The sequence below is a fragment of the Eleutherodactylus coqui genome, chromosome 5 (genome assembly GCF_035609145.1).
Source record: "Eleutherodactylus coqui strain aEleCoq1 chromosome 5, aEleCoq1.hap1, whole genome shotgun sequence".
NCBI classification, from domain to species: domain Eukaryota; kingdom Metazoa; phylum Chordata; class Amphibia; order Anura; family Eleutherodactylidae; genus Eleutherodactylus; species Eleutherodactylus coqui.
The window spans coordinates 139,036,875-139,057,077 of NC_089841.1; the positions used below are offsets into that span (position 1 = coordinate 139,036,875).

The following is a 20,203-nucleotide window of genomic DNA, read 5'->3' on the forward strand; positions in this document are numbered from 1 at the left end:
TCGTGCATTAAATATGAGCCATACAGCAGTTATTCACTTACCTGCTCCGTTGCTAGCGTCCCCGTCGCCATGGCTCCGTCTAATTTCGGTGTCTTCTTGCTTTTTTGGACGCGCTTGCGCAGATGGATCTTCTCCCTTCGGCTCGGAAGCATCGGCGTTTTGGCTCCGCCCCCTTGTACGTGTCATCGCGTAGCTCCGCCCCCGTCACATGCCGATTCCAGCCAATCAGGAGGCTGGAACAGACACACGTCATACAAGATGAAGGATACATTTGGTGACATCATCAAGCACCCTGGCTGCTGATTGGCTGCACACTGACGTCTGTAGTAGGCATTATGGGAAATTCCTTTTTCCCTTGAATTTAACCAAAAATCAAGTAGGACGTACCCTATTTTGGAAAGAAAAAAAAAAAAAAAAAAAATCGATTTTATTACCCGGACAATCAAAACGAGCAATACTACTGCATACCATCACCTAAGCATACATTATCACATCATGATGGGCTTCTGGATATTATCACCTGCTACCTATGCATTGTGACATCATAATGGATTCCTGAATACATACATATACAAATAAAAAAAACGTATATTTTTTTTCCGGTGGTGGGATAACCGTGTACCATCATGGGTTCGAAAAAAAATAATTACCAGTTAGGGTAATCACACTTTTACCCTCTTACCTATGAAGGCATTCCTGGAGATGTAAAATAGGAGCAAGATGCTACAAGGCCTTAGAGACAATGATTTGTTTTTCTCACAGGAGGAGGAAGGTATGCTAATCTCCCAACTGTCTGGCCAGTCCGTCATTCCTCAATACCGCAAGTGGGTGACTGGACAAGAAAGGGGAGCATCTTCTCCAACACGTTTCTCTACCCATGGGAAAACTATAGAGAAGTGGGATAATATAAGTCTGAAGGCATTATTAACCCCAGCTATTCTATGTGGACATCAGGATCTACCAAAGGACACTCTTAGGCCAACCCCAAGGAATGTGGGCCATCACCCTTAGGCAGTTTGAGGCATGAGTGCTTTTATGCTGCAGTGCTTGTAGAAGGACCGTTACATAGCCCACATCAAACCATCAAATCACTGGTCATCCTCTTTAATCCATGCTACAAGGCCAAAATGACAAATCTCATTACAGCAATGGAGTGGGACTGTCACGTCTGGTTTAAGCATGCAATAATTGTAAACCAAAATAAAGTGAACTGCAAATGGTACTTGCGAACAGACATCCAGCAAGGACTGAGAAATGCTAAAACACTTACTTAAAATACCAACACGTACAAGCAGATGGAATAGCTAAAGTACATACAAGTTATTGGTTTGTATTTTGGCCAAAACACTTAAGCTCACGAGCCCACGACAAGGGTATTCATTGTCTAGTGAGTCCCTACTAACAAGACAACTCAAACCACCGGGAGTCCTACCGGCAAGCATAAGCAATCATCCCAATACGGACAGTCCCATGCTGGAACCTAGGGGCCTGACTCACCATAAATGGAAAACGGCATAGAAGCAGAACAGGACACTGTTCACACAAACAGACAAGAGAATTCCACCTAGAACCTCATACATGCAGTAACACCAAGCAACACTTGCATGACTCAAAACACCAGGGTTATGAGAGGAATGAGGAGAAAGAGAAATTACTAGCCCCTTCTAGCGAGCAGGGCTGATATTTATCTGCAGCAGACTGGTGGTGATATTGGCTGGAGAACTCCGCACCCAGTCAGCTCAATCATTCCACACCTGTGGAAGTGTGCTCCTGGAAACCCATAGAACTACAGGTCCAATGAGCACACCGTGACAGGAACCTAAAAAGGCAATATCAGAACAGACTGTTAATCACTTTAAGAAGAGCCTTTCCCAATGATTGTGGGGTTGTATCCACAACGGATCGCAGCTCTGCGGTTCATGACGGAAGAGCAGGAAGCTGCCGAAGTAGCATGGGTGCTTTGTGTCTATTCAGAGATTTCACTTTACTCCTAACAAGCAAAATGCATGCTAGAAAAAAATTGTTAGTTTTAAAATGGTGAGTCTTAAGCAGAGGTTCCCAAAGTGGTCTATATGGACCCCCATGGGTCGATTTTGACTTGCTGGGGGTCCATGTCAGCAAGAAAAATAATTGGGGGTGCACAAGATGTAAATGGGGGTCCATGTGAGAAGACTCCATTTAGGCAGGTCATCATGAACATTTAGGCGTTCTGTAAATGACATAATACAGATTGTGTACATAATACTTATAGTAGACATAGAAATGACTTACCTCTTTGATATTTCATTAAATTGTTTACGTTGCGTTCCGGCAAAACGTCTTGGTCTCTGGCTATAGACAAAACAGACCTGCGCAGTAGCTAATTTACCTATAACGTTTCTACTGCGCACCGTTTTCACGTGATCCGCCAGAGCCCAAGAGGTTTTGCGCGATCTATACCCATCTGCTTTGTGGTGGGCTAGGTTCATCTACAAGTTTTCATACCGGCAGCAATGAATCGCGCGTACCTGTTGCTTATCCTGCATTATGGACTATCGCAAGAAAGTTTTTGATAGCTTTTCCATCTTCATACCTCGTGGAAAGGGGTTTTAGCGCGGTTGCCAATCTTCTTACGAAAAAAAAAGAAAATTGATTGCAAATCCATGGACGTGGAGATGTGAGACTACACCTCACTAATGTGAAGCCAAATGTTGAACAACTGCTATCAGAGCATCCGGCTCCTCCCTCCTATTAACAGCATCATTTGTGTACTAATTTTATGTAAGAATGTTACCAGGTTCTGATTTGTTTCTTCCCAAATCCAAATATTTGCCTGCATCTTGTGTCTTTTCAATAAAGATCTGAATAAAAATTGTGCATTGTTTTTTACAATTGTCCACTCTACATAAAACTCCAAGTGAGCAGCACTGCGTCAGCTGGGAAGAACCCATTTGACCTGTGCGGCGCGAGCCAGCCGGAGCGGCCCCATTCAACAGAACAGAAGAGGAGACTGCGCAAGCGCGTCTAATCGAGGGAGAAGAAGGCTTCGGTCGGCGCCATGGAGACGGGGACGCCAACACCAGAGGGGGTAAGTGAATAACTTCTGTATGGCTCATATTTAATGCACGATGTATATTACAAAGTGCATTAATATGGCCATACAGAAGTGCTTAACACTGCTTGCTTGCGCGGGACAACCCCTTTAATAAGTTAAAGGGGTTCTGTTGTCATTAGAAAAATCAGTCAGTCTGGATGTATATAAAAGCAAGAATAGAACTAGTGGCCCTAGGATCGGTCCTTTTTTATGTGCGTAATACACAGTGCTAAAAGACTATTGATTTACATTGCGCCATTCAAAGCTGTGTTTTATATGCATGCAAAAAAACACAACATGTCCGTTTTTTGTGAGTAATATGCCCATTATAAAATGCACAGTAAATACACGTTACATGCATACTTGCTGCACACTGTGTATTACGAGTGTAATATGCAGACAGCATATACCTGTGTAAGCTTTCAGTCCTGCTTTGGTTAGTAGTGCAGTGCCTGCTGTCTTTTGGAGCAGCCCACCGCCAACCTGTGGCTCATGACCCCTTACTGTGTGACTTACCATAGGAGTCCTGGATTACGACCATATACGTTGGAAATTGATATTATTGCATATTACTACTAGTGTCACACTGAAATATTGATTAGCAAATGTTTATACATTTCAGTCTTGTTTCTCCACATTTAGGTTACGACTACATGGTAGCTTTGGCTGTTACACATGTTGAATGGCCAAGAATTGCATAATGCGCCTGCTGTTTTGCATCCTAATGTAAGTGAATTGTGGTTGCATTGTGCCCAGTTTCTGCAACCCAACAATCACAAAATATACATCAGATTGCTACACGACCAGATGATCAGGGGTCGGAGCAAAAACGCAGCTCTGTGTCGTCTCCGGCGCTCGTAATTGCAAGTGTAGCTCTCATTGAAACAAAGAGGACCCCAGCCTGCAGTTAGAAGCATAGGTCCCATTGATTTCACTGAGAGCGGCACCTGCAATTACCAGTGCCGGCCACTGCACAGGGGTCAGAGCACCTGCTTCCTCTCCGACCCCAATGTATCACGGCGGGCGCTGCTTGGAAATCCATTTAGGCTGGGTCCTAACGAGGTGAATTTACCCTGGAATTTCCATGCAGACCCTCCGCACGGAAATTCCACAGCATTTACAGTATCCGCAAAGTGGATATTTTGAAAATCTTGTCCACAAGCTGCGGGAAGAACCTGCACAAAACCCATGCGGAAATTGACATGCGGTGCGGAATTTAATTTTGCAGCATGTCAATTTTATCGTAGTTCCTGCTGCAGAATTTACTGCTTCTCAATGAGGGGTTGAATTCCACATAAAAATATGTGATAAGACTTGCACCAAATGGTGTGGGTTTTGAGTTAGATTTTCTGCTATTGATCTGCTGCAGAATATGCGCTGCAGATATTTCTCAGCAAATCAGCCCCCTGTGGACCCAGCATTAGGGTATGTTTACATGTACCGTAAACGATGGGAAAAGTCTGTGGAAAACTCTGCAGCATTTCCACAAAATAAGAGTCTTCTGCAGCAGATTTCAGAAGATACCGCGCTTCCTCTCACCTACAAAGTCTTTGTGCCTCCTTCATCAGACACCCGGCGGCCACTAGTGAGTGCAGCACTGCTGGGCAGGTGATGTGGCAGTAGTCAGTGGCACTGTGCTCACTAGAGGTCGCCGGGTGGCCAGAGTATCGGAGGTAAAATCATAGATTGTGATAACTCACGCCGCTTGATCACAGCCCCTTTAACCTCTTAATGATGCAGCCCTTTTTTTTCCATTTTCGTTTTTTCCTACCCCCTTTCAAAAAAAACGTAACCCCTTTATTTATCCATCGATGTCGCTGTATGAAGGCTTACTTTTTGCGGGACGAGTTGTATTTTTCAATGGTGCTATTTAAAGTACCATATAATGTACTGAAAAACTTTTTAAAAAGTGGAGTAAAATGAAAAAAAAGTTGACATTCCACCATCTTTCGGTGCGTCTTATTTCTACGGCGCACAAACAACAAAAATGACATGATAACTTTATTCTATGGGTCAGTGCAATTACTACGATACCAAATTTGTATAGTTTTTTTTTTGCTATACTACTTTTATTTTTTCAAAGACATTTCATTTTTATTATTTTCTGCCGCCATCTTCTGCGCACAATAACTTTTCTATTTTTTCATCGACATAGTTGTGCGAGGGCTCACTTTTTGCGAGACATCCTGTAGTTTACGTTGGTACCATTTCGGAATACATACGGCTTTTTGATCACTTTTTATTGAATTATTTCTGGGAGGCAGGGTGACTGAAAAAGTGCACTTCTGGCATTATTTATTTTTTTCAGACGACATTTACCGTGCTGGGTAAATAATGCGCTACCTTGATAGATCTGACTTTCACAGACACGGCGATAAAAAATATGTACTTTTGTTTTAGGATTTAGATTTTTTTTATTATAGATATGGCATATAGCTATTTAAACTTTTATTCCTTTTTTTTCTTTTTCATAATTAGTAAAACTTTATTGATCCGATTTTTTTTTTAGCCCCACTTAGGGAAACAACTAGCGATGCTTTGATCGCTCCTGCAGTATGTCGTAATGCTATAGCATTACATCATACTGCAATCTGACAGGCATCCCACGGGGATGGCTGGATAGGCATACTGCCAAGACAGCCCTGGGGCCTTTCAGAAGGTCCCCGGCTGCCATGACACCTGTACGACTCCCTGTGATCTCACTGCAGGGTGGCCGTACGGGACGTTCAGGGGATTTAAATGCTGTTGTCAGAATTTCTTCATACATACCCCTATGCTGCATGACAAAAATGTACATCATATAGCGGGAAGGGTTAAGATAGGGGTGCCCCACGGTAAAATGTTTTTCCCAGGGGGTGCCTCAAGGCTGAAAAGGTTGGAGAACACTACATTAGAATGGAACGTAGCAAAGCCATATTGTGATCTTTGGACGCACAACCTTCTTCTCTGTGTAAGGTCCAATGTCCACGGGCGGATTTGAATTGCGGAAGATCTGCAGTTCAAGCCTTCCATAGGGAAGCATGGGCATCCGCACTTTAATTTACACATGCAGATTTGTTTTCCGGATTCTGCATGTGCCAAACAAATCGCAGAATGCTCCATTTTAGTGCGGTTCACGTATAGACGGCTTCCATTGAAGTCAATAGAAGGCTTCCGATCCGCGGCCCATCCGCAATTGAGACTGTGGACGGGCCACGGATTCCGCGGGAAAGCAGTTTTAAAAATAAAAAAAAGTACGGTGCATATGCGCCGGCCAGCACTTTCACACACATCTGAAGTACAGAAAAAAAAGTCCCTGACAGATAAGCAGGGTCTTCGGCAGCAGGCAGGGTCGGACTCTGCTGCGGGCTCACAGGCACGAAATCCGACCCGCCCGTGGACATGAGGCCTAAGGCCAGGCTCGTATGTGGAATCTGCTTGCGGTGGCCTGCAGTGGAATCCAGCTGTGAACCCTGAGTACGGTTGCATAATGTACTGCATTCTGTATTCCACGAGCGGATTACACAATTCCAAGCTGCTAATGTGAGCAGAACTGTGTAAGTCAATGCATTTGATTGATTTGCATATTACCACCGATCAAATGCTCGCGGAATCCGCAATTCCCATCCGATCGTGTGAGACCGGCCTGACTCATCCCTGAAATTTTCTCTCCATCTTCTTGGAGCTGACTGTGGCTTCAAGGTACTGGAGCTCAGGGCCTGTGAGACTCCACTTGCGTCACATGACACACCTCTATGCACTAGCGTCTTTTATATGCAGGCATTACTGCAGCCCCCCACATTCTGTGGGCCCCCCTGTGTGCATACATTACAGTAGTCGTTAGCCCGTCCCTCACCTCTCCCCCAACGGTGTGGACACATTGCGGTGGTCGTCAGCCCGTCCCTCACCTATCCCCCCCACACACAGGATTGAGTTGGTCATCCGCCCATCCCTCACCTATCCCCCACACACAGGACTCCCCCCTGGTGTGGATATACTGCGTTGGTCATCAGCCCGTCCCTCAGCTATCCCCCCCACACACAGGACTGAGATAGTTATCCGCCTGTCCTTCACCTATCCCCCGCACACAAGACTTCCCCCGGTGTGGATACATTGGGACGGTCGTCAGCCCGTCCCTCACCTATTACCACACGTAGGACTCTCCTCTGTGTGGATACATTGCAATGGTCGTCAGCCCGTCCCTCACCTATCACCACACGCATGACTCTCCCCGGTGTGGATACATTGCTATGGTCGTCAGCCCGTCCCTCACCCATCCCCACACGCAGGGCTCTCCCTGGTGTGAATACACTAAGGTGGTCGTCCGCTCGTCCCTCACCTATCCCCTCACAAACAGGACTAAGGTGGTCATCCGCCCATCCCTCACCTTCCCCCCCCCCCCCCCCCCCCCCCACACACAGGACTCCCTTCGGTGTGGATACACTAAGGTGTTCGACCGCCCGTCCCTCACCTATCACCCCACACACAGGACTCCCCCGGGTGTGGATACATTGTGGTGGTCATCCGCCGTCTCTCACCTATCCCCCCACACACAGGACTCCCTCTGGTGTGGATGCATTGCGGTGGTCACCACCCCGTCCCTCACCTATCCCCCACACACAAGACTTCCCCCAGTGTGGATACATTGCGACGGTCGTCAGCCCGTCCCTCCCCTACCCCCACACGCAGGACTCTCCCTGGTGTGAATACACTGAGGTGGTCGTCCGCTCGTCCCTCACCTATCCCCTCACAAACAGGACTGAGGTGGTCATCCGCCCATCCCTCACCTTCCCCCCACACACACAGGACTCCACCAGGTGTGGATACACTGTAGTGGTCACCACCCCGTCCATCACCTATCCTCCCACGCACAGGACTGAGGTGGTCGTCCGCCTGTCCCTCACCTATCCCCCCCCCCAGGACTCCCCCCCGGTGTGGATACACTGTGGTGATCGTCAGCCCGTCCCTCACCTATCCCCGCCACACACAGGACTCCCCCCCCCCCCCGGTGTGGAAAAAATTGCGGTGGTCCTGTCCCTCACCTATCCCCCACACACGACTCCCCCTGGTGTGGATACACTGTGGTGGTCACCACCCCATCCCTCACCTATCCTCCCACACACAGGACTGAGGTGGTCATCTGCCCGTCCCTCACTTATCCTCCCACACACAGGACTGAGGTGGTCATCCGCTCGTGCCTCACCTATCCTCCCACACACAGGACTGAGGTGGTCATCCGCTCGTGCCTCACCTATCCTCCCACACACAGGACTGAGGTGGTCATCCGCTCGTGCCTCACCTATCCTCCCACACACAGGACTGAGGTGGTCATCCGCTCGTGCCTCACCTATCCTCCCACACACAGGACTGAGGTGGTCATCCGCTCGTGCATCACCTATCCTCCCACACACAGGACTGAGGTGGTCATCCGCTCGTGCATCACCTATCCTCCCACACACAGGACTGAGGTGGTCACCACCCTGTCCCTCACCTATCCTCCCACACACAGGACTAAGAAGGTCATCCGCCCCTCTCTCACCTATCCTCCCACACACAGGAGTGAGGTGGTCATCCGCCTATCCCTCACCTATCCTCCCACACACAGGACTGAGGTGGTCATCCGCCTATCCCTCACCTATCCTCTCACACACAGGACTGAGGTGGTCATCCGCATATCCCTCACCTATCCTCTCACACACAGGACTGAGGTGGTCATCCGCCTAGCCCTCACCTTCCCCCCCCCCCCCCCACACACACATAGGACTCCCTTCGGTGTGGATACACTGAGGTGGTCGTCCGCCCGTCCCTCACCTATCACCCCACACACAGGACTCCCCCCCCCAGTGTGGATACATTGTGGTGGTCATCCGCCGTCCCTCACCTATCCCACCACACACAGGACTCCCTCCGGTGTGGATACATTGCAGTGGTCGTCCGCCCGTCCCTCACCTATTCCCCCACACACAGGACTCCCCCCCACCCACCCCGGTGTGAAAAAATTGCGGTGGTCCTGTCCCTCACCTATCCCCCACACACGACTCCCCCTGGTGTGGATACACTGTGGTGGTCACCACCCCATCCCTCACCTATCCTCCCACACACGGGACTGAGGTGGTCATCTGCCCATCCCTCACCTATCCTCCCACACACAGGACTGAGGTGGTCATCCGCTCGTGCCTCACCTCTTCTCCCACACACAGGACTGAGGTGGTCATCCGCTTGTGCCTCACCTATCCTCCCACACACAGGACTGAGGTGGTCATCCGCTCGTACCTCACCTATCCTCCCACACACAGGACTGAGGTGGTCATCCGCTCGTGCCTCACCTATCCTCCCACACACAGGACTGAGGTGGTCACCACCCTGTCCCTCACCTATCCTCCCACACACAGGACTGAGGTGGTCATCCGCACATCCCTCACCTCTTCCCTCCACACACAGGACTCCCCCCCGATGTGGATACATTGGGATGGTCGTCAACCTGTCCCTCACCTATCCCACACGCAGGACTCTCCCTGGTGTGAATACACTGAGGTGGTCATCTGCCCATCCCTCACCTTTCCTCCCAACACACAGGACTCCACCCAGTGTGGATACACTGTGGTGGTCACCACCCTGTCCCTCCCTCACCTATCCTCCCACACACAGGACTGAGGTGGTCATCCGCCTATCCCTCACCTATCCTCTCACACACAGGACTGAGGTGGTCATCCGCCTATCCCTCACCTATCCTCTCACACACAGGACTGAGGTGGTCATCCGCCTATCCCTCACCTATCCTCTCACACACAGGACTGAGGTGGTCATCCGCCTATCCCTCACCTATCCTCTCACACACAGGACTGAGGTGGTCATCCGCCTATCCCTCACCTATCCTCTCACACACAGGACTGAGGTGGTCATCCGCCTATCCCTCACCTATCCTCCCACACACAGGACTGAGGTGGTCATCCGCCTATCCCTCACCTATCCTCCCACACACAGGACTGAGGTGGTCATCCGCCTATCCCTCACCTTTCCCCCCCACACATAGGACTCCCTTCTGTGTGGATACACTGAGGTGGTCGTCCGCCCGTCCCTCACCTATCCCCCCACACACAGGACTCCCCCCCACCCCCCACCCGGTGTGAAAAAATTGCGGTGGTCCTGTCCTTCACCTATCCCCCACACACGACTCCCCCTGGTGTGGATACACTGTGGTGGTCACCACCCCATCCCTCACCTATCCTCCCACACCCAGGACTGAGGTGGTCATCCGCCTATCCCTCACCTTTCCCCCCCACACATGGGACTCCCTTCGGTGTGGATACACTGAGGTGGTCGTCCGCCCGTCCCTCACCTATCACCCCACACACAGGACTCCCCCCCAGTGTGAATACATTGTGGTGGTCATCCGCCGTCCCTCACCTATCCCACCACACACAGGACTCCCCCGGGTGTGGATACACTGCAGTGGTCCTGTCCCTCACCTATCCCCCCCACACGCACGGCTCTCCCCGGTGTGGATACACCGAGGTGGTCGTCAGCCCGTACCTCCACACCTATCCCCCCACACACAGGACTGAGGTGGTCGTCCGCCCGTCCCTCAACTATCCCCCCACACACAGGACTGAGGTGGTCGTCCGCCCGTCCCTCAACTATCCCCCCACACACAGGACTGAGGTGGTCATCCGCCTGTCCTTCAACTATACCCCTAGACACAGGACTCCCCCCAGTGTGGATATATTGCGGTGGTCCTGTCCCTCACCTATCCCCCCCCCCCCCACACACACACGGCTCCCCCACGGTGTGGATACACCCAGGGGGTCGTCAGCCCGTCCCTCACCTATCCCCCCCTCCCACACACACAGGACTCCCCCGGTGTGGATACATTGCGGTGGTCCCGTCCCTCACCTATCCCCCCACACACACAGGACTCCCCCCCGGCTGCTCTCTCTCTCTCTCTCTCTCTCGGCAGCAGCAGGTACAGCCGCGCGGTGCACGCTGGGATCGCCTCTCCAGCCAATATGGCGTCTCGGTGACAGCTGTGCCGCTGCTGCTGCGGTCCCGGTCACCGCGCTGTGTGTACGGAGGACCCCGAGCAGTGTGCTCGCCACCGGGAGCACGGAGGTCTCTGTTTGCCCCTTGCCTTGTACGGGCGGAGGACCGACGGCTGTTTGCCCCACCCTGCGCGGTGTGATGCTGCGGGGCACCGGGTGTCAGTGAGCGGCGGGGGATGAGGGAGCGGCCCGCGGGCTGACGACGAGGCAGACATGGGCTCGGTGGCGGCCGGGGACTCCGCGCAGTGGCTGTCGGTGAAGGAGGAGACCATCTTCCTACATGACGGGCTCATTCGGGTCACCGATTTGGCAGAACTACCGAGCGAGATCGGGGTGACGGAGGCCGGGGACACGGAGCTGGAGGTACAGCCATGTGTGTGCGGGCGGGCGGCAGCTCTACACCGCAGGGCCGCGGGGAGTGTGTGATGTGTCACCGTATATAGGTACATAGCAGAGCACGGCGCGTCCTCCTGCAGGACCTTCTCTGGCCCGGGGCACAGGACATCCTGTAAGTGCAGGCTTCTATATACAGGATGTGGTCCCCTATAGATCCGTGCAGGCTTCTATATACAGAAGGTGGTCCCCTATAGATCAGTGCATGCTTTTAATTATAGGGCGGCCACCTATAGATTAGTGCAGGCTCCCATATACAGGAGGTGGTCCCCTATAGGTCAGTGCAGGCTTCTATATACAGGGGGTGGTCCCCTATAGATCCGCGCAGGCTTCTATATACAGGGGGGTGGTCCCCTATAGATCCGTGCAGGCTTCTATATACAGGGGGTGGTCCCCTATAGATCCGTGCAGGCTTCTATATACAGGGGGTGGTCCCCTATAGATCCATGCAGGCTTCTATATACAGAAGGGGGGCCCTATAGATCCGTGCATGCTTTTATAGTGCAGCCACCTATGGATCAGTGCAGGCTTATATATAGCAGTGGTCCCCCATAGATCAGCGCATGCTTTTATTTATAGGGCAGCCACCTATAGATCAGTGTAGGCTTCTCTATATAGGAGTGGTGCCCTATAGAGCAGTGTAGGCTTCTACATACAGGACACCTATAGAGCAGTGCAGGCTTCTATATGCAGCGAGTGGTCCCCTATAGAGCACTGCAGGCTTCTATATATGGTGGACAGTCACCTATAGGTCAGTGCATGCTTCTATATATGGGCACAGTCACCTATGGATCAGCACAGGCTTCTATATAGAGCAGCAGCCACCTATATATAGATCAGTACAGGATTCTATATACTGGGATTGCCCCCCTTTAGATCAGCGCAGACTTCTATATACAGTAGGCAACACCTATAGATCAGTGCAGGCTCCTATATATGGGGACAGCGACCTATAGATCAGTGCAGGCTTCTATATATGATGCAAGTACCTATAGATCTGTACAGGCTTCTATCCTATATATGGGGACCGGTCACCTATAGATCAGCGCAGGCTTCTATATATGGAACAGTCACCCATAGATCAGACCAGGTTTCTATAGATGGGGCAGTCACTTATAGATAATCAGCAGACTTGGGGACAGGGAGATCCGTGCCTGAATAATCTCCCTTTTTATGGCAATGATAATTCATTGAGGTGACGCTGACTAGTCTGTATACGGCAGCCCGTATCACCCGTAGGCTGTATAATGACTGCACGGGGACGGTTCAGGATTGGCCCTCCTGTGACAAAGGTGACATTTTTCTGATGTATGGAGGATCTGTTCTCTGGTAGGTTGTACACAAGGAGGAGTGATGGCTGCAGCCCCTATGGGGTGACTGGCTAGGGTTGGTACTGATGTGATCTGGCGTGTTCCTGCCCACACCCCAGCCCGGCTCACACTGGATCTGGAGGGCAGAGATGCTACCAATGAGCCTTTGTCTGCGGCCGTCTGCACATGGATGGGTGGCTGCGGCCTTTGTACTGAGAGCAGGTGCTGTTCTCCCCGGGCCTCCTGATGATGAGCGCTCCTAGTAATCCGCCCCGCTCTCTTAGCATGCACGGCATCTGCTCAGGTTGTCAGGCTGGGGCTCTCCGGCACAATGAGCTCATCTCTATTTCAGCACTAGGAGGGAAGAATGCACCCGTGACATGCCAAGACATGGGAAGTGCCCCGAGCATGGCATCAGTGTGCGCCAGTGCTGCTGCCCAGCTCTGTGCATGTGAACAGGTTCACAGAAGGTGCAGACAGTCTGTAGTGAGGACATCCAGTAAGGCACACGTGATATGAAAAAAGGGGCAGAAAGTTTTTTTAAGTTTGTCGCAGAGGTAATGCTGGTGCTTTATCGAAGAAATGTAATCTTGCTTGACCACGTCCTGACGTCTAGAATAAGGTGTCCAGGTGCCGTTTAAGGTGGTCTCACATCTACGGCCCGACAGTCTTTCTGCTCCATCTAGGGAGAAGTAATCCCCTGCCCAAACGGGTCAGTCGTACGGCTGAACCAAATGAACAGACCGCATTGACTATAACTGGGTCTGTTCTGTTTCTGCTCCGCTGCTGGATTTGCGTTGGAACCTCCGACCGGCGGTTCTGATGCAGATGTGAACCCGCGCTTACTAGTCTGCCTATGGATTGTTATAGGGTTAGGAGGTTTGACTATGGTGGCATAGACTTGAAACCTTTACAGCATGAATCGCCATGGGAAGAGTGTGCGACTTCATATGTGCATGCATATATAAGTTAGTTGTATTCTGGCATAAAACATGTCTTACTCTGTACACTTATAGCATATATATGCATTAAAAAGTCTTGTATAAATGCAATCAAAATTATTCAGCCCCCCCATTGCAAACTTGGTTTATATGCCAAATGTACAATGTTTGCCCCCCAAAAAAACAAAAAACAATCTAAAAGATCAATTTAAATAGCTCCTCACAAGTCATGTAACAAGTGGTTTCTCCCAAATCCACCACAAAATACCGCTTTAAGACCTCATGTCCACTGGGTAAGTGGAATTGCGGATTCCGCGGCGGATTTTGCCCATAGGGAATCATTGCCATCCGCAGGACCATTAAATTGATTTTTGCACCCGCGGATGGCATTTTAAAAGAATTGCGGTTTTCATGCGCGGGAGAAAAAACACGGCGTGCTCCATTTGCCGCGGATCGGCAACATTGCTATCACATTGATAGCAATGTGTGCGGATACCTGCATGTAGAAAAAATGCCATTTAAAGCAAATCCGCGGCAGATGCTGCGCGGATTGTATTTTTTGAGTGGACATGAGGCCCAAGGCCTCCCGCAGACGGCCGGGTTGGATCCCGCTGCGAGAATTCTTACAGCGGGATGCCAGCCGTGCCCCTGCAGTGACCACTGCGTCTCACCTCCTCCTGGCGTCTCCCCGCTCTGCTGTGTGTCGGCCAGCTGGCACATGCGTATACCAGAGCCGGTGCGTCACCAGTGACTGCGAGGCTCGCACAGAAATAGGATATGCCGCGTTTTGTTTACCTGCGCGGTCAAATCGCTGCCGTCTGCATTATCTAATGCAATCCTATGGCAGTGTGCACGGGCGGAAATTCTGCAGGAAATCCCACCAGTGTGCATTTAACCCTTTATGACTAATGCGTTCTAAGAATTACTCAACTCCATGACAAGCGTCTTCGGTACCTAGTGGGGCGCCCTTCTGCTCTTATGACCGGCTGCAAATGGAATTCATGATTGACTCCATCTTGCCCTCCACATATTGCAGGCTTCCAGTGCTGCCAGAGGAAGCAGAGCAGCCCCACCGAGTCACCGCCATACTGCGCTGCAGGCAGGGTGTTCTATGCAGTGTAGGTCTCCTCCTCCAGACATACCGCTGATCCATAGGTCTGCAAAGTTAGTTTTGTTTTTTTGATCCACAGAGCAAAATCCTAAAACTTGTGTCTCTTCCTCTATATGGTGTTGAGCTTATTGGAGCAGACGGTCTTGTGCTTGTTCACTCAGTAGAGGTGGAAGTTTTGGAGTTCAGGAATTTTGCAGTCACTCAGGGGTTTTTGAGCACCTACCTCATCAGGATTGGGTGGCAGCCGGTGATAGCTGCCTCTTTCTGCCATCTCTGGGTAGTGTTTCACTGTGAACTATGCTTCCAACTGTATCTCTAGGAAGATTCAAGGCATTTACGATCTTTTTGCCACCTCTCCCTTGTTTGTGCACCGCACCGATCTCTTCTGCTGCCTTATTTCTAACATCAGTCAACAAAGCCCCAGCCAGTCCAGATATGGATGTCTTTTATATCAAGCACACCTGGTGCAACTAATGAAACCCTTGATTAGTTTCATCAGGTGTGCCTGAGGCAACAGCTGATTTGCAGATATGTGCTCTTCTGACGGTTTCTACTAAGGTGTGTGTGCGTGTGTGCGTAATTCTGAGACTGCAGTACTCATTAAAAATGGCATATTCTCTTGAATTTGGAGGAACGTTTTTGTTGCTTTAGTTGTGTTGAACTATTTAAAAGGAGTCTGTCACCATATGTGAGCACCATGGACCAAGTTAGGCCTCCTGTCCACCAGCGAATTTTCACTGCATTCCCCGCGGTGATAATCCGGCCGCGGAGAACGCAGGGAGCGCTTTCCATAGACTTACTATGGAAAGCACAGCCCCGCTGTCCATGAGCTGGATTTATATCGCAGCATGCTGCGATTGCCGCGGTGAGCCTATCTGTCAGATAGGCTCAGCGCTGAGAACCTTCAGCTCTCCCTTGCTCCCCGGCGGCGGCTCCTGCGGCAGAGATCCGCCACAGGATATCGCTACGCCCGTGGTCAGGAGCCCTTATAGTGCTCATACGGCAGGTTCCCTGGAGTCCGGGGAGGTATTTCTTATACTTGCCCAGCTCCCTTGTCCAGTGCTGTCATCCACAATAGTCAGCGTGGACTGGCTGCATAGTCTGCATTGACTTTCTGGGGTGACGGCACTGGATCAGGGAGCCAGGTAAGGCCTCCTTCCCACAAACGGATTTCCGCCGCGTTGCCCGCAGCTATTGGGTTCTATTGAACCTAATAGCTCAGTGTTCACGGTGCGGAATTCCGCACCGTGAATTCACCCGTCCTCACCCGCGGACGGCTTCCATTGCAGTCAATGGAAGCCGTCCGTTCACGCTATCTTCCACTGTAGCATAGCGGAAGATAGCGTGAAAACGCTTCCCCGCCCACCGCCGCCGCGTCATGTGACATGATGCGGCGGAGGTGGGCGGGGAGGCGTCATGCGGGAGCGAGGATGCCGGATCCGCAGGTAAGTATGGGGTCTCCTGGGGGGCGCTGTGACGGGCTCCGCTGCGGAATTTCGTGGCGGAGCCCGTCACGGCCGTGTGCAGCCGGCCTAAGTACAGGAATCTTAGTTTCTGGTGCCCATACCTCTTGACAGGTTCCTTTTTAAAATTTTCTTGTTTGTTTTTCGCAGATACTGTAATAATAATAATCTTTATTTGTATAGCACCAACATAATCTGCAGCGCTTACATAGCCAGGGGGAATACAGGGAGACAAAGGTTACTTAGTAATCAGCTGATGGAAACAATAGGGGCGAGGGTCCTGCTCCAACGAGCTTACATACTACATGTAATGGGGTGATAGAGAAGGTAAAGGGGCTGGAGATGTGCACAGTATGGCGGGGTGGAGATGTGCGCTGTATGGCGAGGTGGAGAGTGAGGGGTGATATACACAGACAATGGTCAGACATTTAGCCGTGTGACGGCAGGATCAGTATGACTGCAGGAGCGGTTTATGATGGCTAGCAGGGATTGCAGTCAGTAGGTCAGGGAGCATGTTATCAGGCGGAGTACAGAGGGGTTTGTTTAGGGAATTCGGTATGCCTCCCTGAAGAGGTGCGTTTTTAGAGCACGCCTGAAGTTCTGCGAGTCCTGGATTGCTCGGGTAGCCTTTGGTAGTGCGTTCCAGAGGACCGGTGCTGCTCTGGAGAAGTCTTGGAGGCGGGAGTGAGAAGTTCGAATGAAAGGGGCGCTCAGTCTGGTTTCATTAGCAGAGCGGAGAGTCCGGGCTGGGTGATGGATTGAGATGAGGGAGGCGATATTGTGGATGAGGGTAGCGAGTTTAAATTGAATTCTGTATTTAACGGGCAGCCGAAAGATTGCTGTAGCTGAAAGATTGTAAATTCGACAAATAAACGTCATTTGCACAAGGGGTTGAATAATTTTGATCGCAACTGTATTTCGTAATAAAGTGTAAAGGGCCGGTAGTGACATAAAATTCATTGTTTTAGCTGTACGCCCCAAGGGCTGTACTGAGGCCTCTCTCACACAGCCCGCTTTTTACCACGATCAGCACGGCGTTTCAGACGGCGCGTTAATTGTAAAACAACGCCTCCATTGATTTCAATGGGGTTTCGCAGACTCATGCTCGAACACAACTTTTCGAACGCTGTGATTTTCGAACGCTGTCTGCTCTGTTTTTGTGTGTTTTAGTGCTTTTAATGCACCTCCTCACCCATCACAATGATGGGGTGTGTTTAAAAAAAACGCTGTACAATATGTTAAAAAAACGCTGCTTGAAATCGCGGTAATACACTGCGGTTTCGTGACCGCATGTGCAATCCATGTATGGACGTAGCGTTTACAACTCAATGGGACAGATCGATTTCTTTCTTGGTATCGGGTGGCGCGCCGCAATTTATTTACTTTTGGATCTATACAAAATTTGACACAAAAAACTTCTTTTATCCGTTTCTTTTTTAAAGCAAATCTATAACAGTTGGGCCTCGTCCACATCAGCGATCGGTCAGTGAAGAATTCATCTTTTCTTCTTTTCAAAGCAAAAGAAAGAGTTTACCTAATACAAACTAAGGAAAACGGGTCGGTCAAAAATGGGGAGTTAGTTTCTGTTTGCACCAGTTGGGGTCACATTGCTGCTTTGGCTTCCATTTACCTGCCCCATTGGCGGAGCAGAAAAATGGAACCCAGTGTCAAAGCAGAACCGTGATAGGATGATGTAAAATGGACCCCGTTGACTATAATGGGGTCCTTCCAGTGTCTGCCTGTCACTTTTCAGGGTGAAGTAGCGCTGCTTGCAGTGTTATATTGTAATGGAGGCTCTGGGACCTTCACCACTGATGTCATGCGGCCCAAAAATATAGTTATGATGAGATTTTAACGAACCGTTTTATTGTTTGTTTTTTTGTAAATGTAGTTCTATTTTACATGCGCAGTCGTATTAAATGGAGCAAAAATGGATACAAATGGAGTGGTTTCTGGCTGCCTTCTCATTGACAGCTTTTTATAAAAACTTCATTCAGTTCTTATTCCCAGGCAAAATAAGAAACACTCAAGTCTTGCAGCTCTTTCTTTTTTTGTTTTTTTTTTTTTCTGTCAAAAAGACAGAAACCAAGCAGAACAGAGGTGAACTAAAGAAAAGGAGGGTGGGGTGGTTGTAACTAGCGTGCAGCTCATGAATATTCAGGCCTCTATACATGTGCTGCCACTGAGAAAAGGCAAGTTTCTCCAAAACTCCTGCACAGATCCACACAGCAGACACATTACTGTAATCAGTGTGCCTGCCACTACCTTATGGTGCTGTCAGAGGGGTGCAAAAAGATGGTGACAGAGTCTTGGTATTAGTGTATCTTGACTCCACCAGAAGTACAGGTGGAGTCAAGATACAAGGAGTTTGACCGGGGGTTGACGCGCCCTGTTACTGATTGGGTATCCTGCATTCTGGGCGTCCTCGTCATTACAGGTCCTGTAGCCAGCGCCTGGTGCCGTGGAGGCAGCGCTCAGGACTTCTAAGTGGTTGTGGCCAGCAGACGAGGCCGTGGAGGAAGTGGTGATCGGTCTGCACTGTGCACTATATTACAGATTCGTTGTATGGATCCATGATTTCACACCTGGTGTCATTGGATGCCACAATAAGAGGACGTCTTTGTACGACGCACCATACGGTCTGCCTGCTGCAGTGTGATACAGACCACAGGGATCCCTTCTGCATCACCTCTTGGATCACCACCCTTATATTCCCCAGAAGGGGTTGTCCAGACATGGTCTTCGGCAAGGCCCATTTTGGCCGGCTTCACACAGCCATAAAACCACATGAGATTTATGCATTGCGAGATTCTTTTGAATGGGGTCATACCGCTGAGTGATGTTTTCCTGCATGGCACCGCGATGTGGTAAATAAATAACAGCATGTTCTATCTTGTGCGCGCTCTCGCATCGACCATTGTTCTCCATGAGGCCGGAGCAGCATTGCACTACGTGCTAGGTGCACACAAGGCCATTGAAAACCATAGTAGAAACTCCGTGATCCTCTGCCGTGGCTGACAGCTGCACCGCAGGATTCCTGTATCCCCGAAGTGATGTAAGGCTCGCATCCTCAGGGAATTCACATGGTGGGGAGCGCGATGTTGTGGTGGGATTCACGGACCCATATTGCGCTCGCCCGTGTGAAGTTTGCCTCAGGTGCATGCGACAGACTCTGCTGTGTACGAGTGCAGCCTAAGGGCTCATTCACATGGGCGTATTTACACTTCGTATTAAGTGGATAATACGCAGTGCTAAAACCCCATTGATTTGTATTGGGATATTCAGACGTGCTTTTCACATGTTAAGGGCGCCCACCCACTGGCGTTTTTTTTTCCCTGCGAAATTCGCAGCATTTTTTTTCGATTTTAACATTACAAGTCCCATAGACCCCTGCAGAAAAAAATGTTGCGAATTTCGCAGGGAAAAAAAAACGCCAGTGGGTGGGCGCCCTAAGGCTGCATTCCCACGAACGTATATATTGGCTCGGTTTGCAATAGGGAGAGGCGGGTCGGGGGCGGGGCTAAGTGGGAAGAATTAGCCTCGCCCCTGACCCGCCTCTCCCCATTGCAAACAGTGCAGAGGGGCGGAGAGGAGGCAGAGAGGGGGCGTGAGCTCAGCTCCTGCTCCTGGCTCTTCCATCCTCCCCCCCTGCACACGAGGACAACGTATATCGGCTCGGCGTGAAAACCGAGCCGCTATACGTTCGTCTGAATGCAGCCTAAAGCAGCATGTCCTACTAGGGTCCGTATTACCGACTGAGGTAGCCCATTATGGGAGTGCATACATAATAGAGTGAATACGCCTGATGCAGATTCGATGCATATTTATGCATAAAATCCATGAGGGCTACTTGCATTCACTCGTGTAAAAAAAAATAAAAAGTATGCAGGTAGA

The 20,203-nt window shown here is 50.3% G+C and overlaps 1 protein-coding gene across 2 annotated transcripts in view; it reads left to right on the forward strand.

Moving 5' to 3' along the window:
* Window positions 1-11,061: 11,061 nt before the first annotated feature.
* The window catches only part of HECTD4 (HECT domain E3 ubiquitin protein ligase 4), a 144,232-nt gene continuing 135,090 nt past the window's right edge, over window positions 11,062-20,203 (forward strand). For both annotated transcript variants that reach the window (XM_066603229.1, XM_066603230.1), the window contains exon 1: window positions 11,062-11,454. In XM_066603229.1, coding sequence (XP_066459326.1) covers window positions 11,305-11,454 — 150 coding nt within the window. In that variant the 5' untranslated portion in view covers window positions 11,062-11,304. The remainder of the gene's footprint in view (window positions 11,455-20,203) is intronic.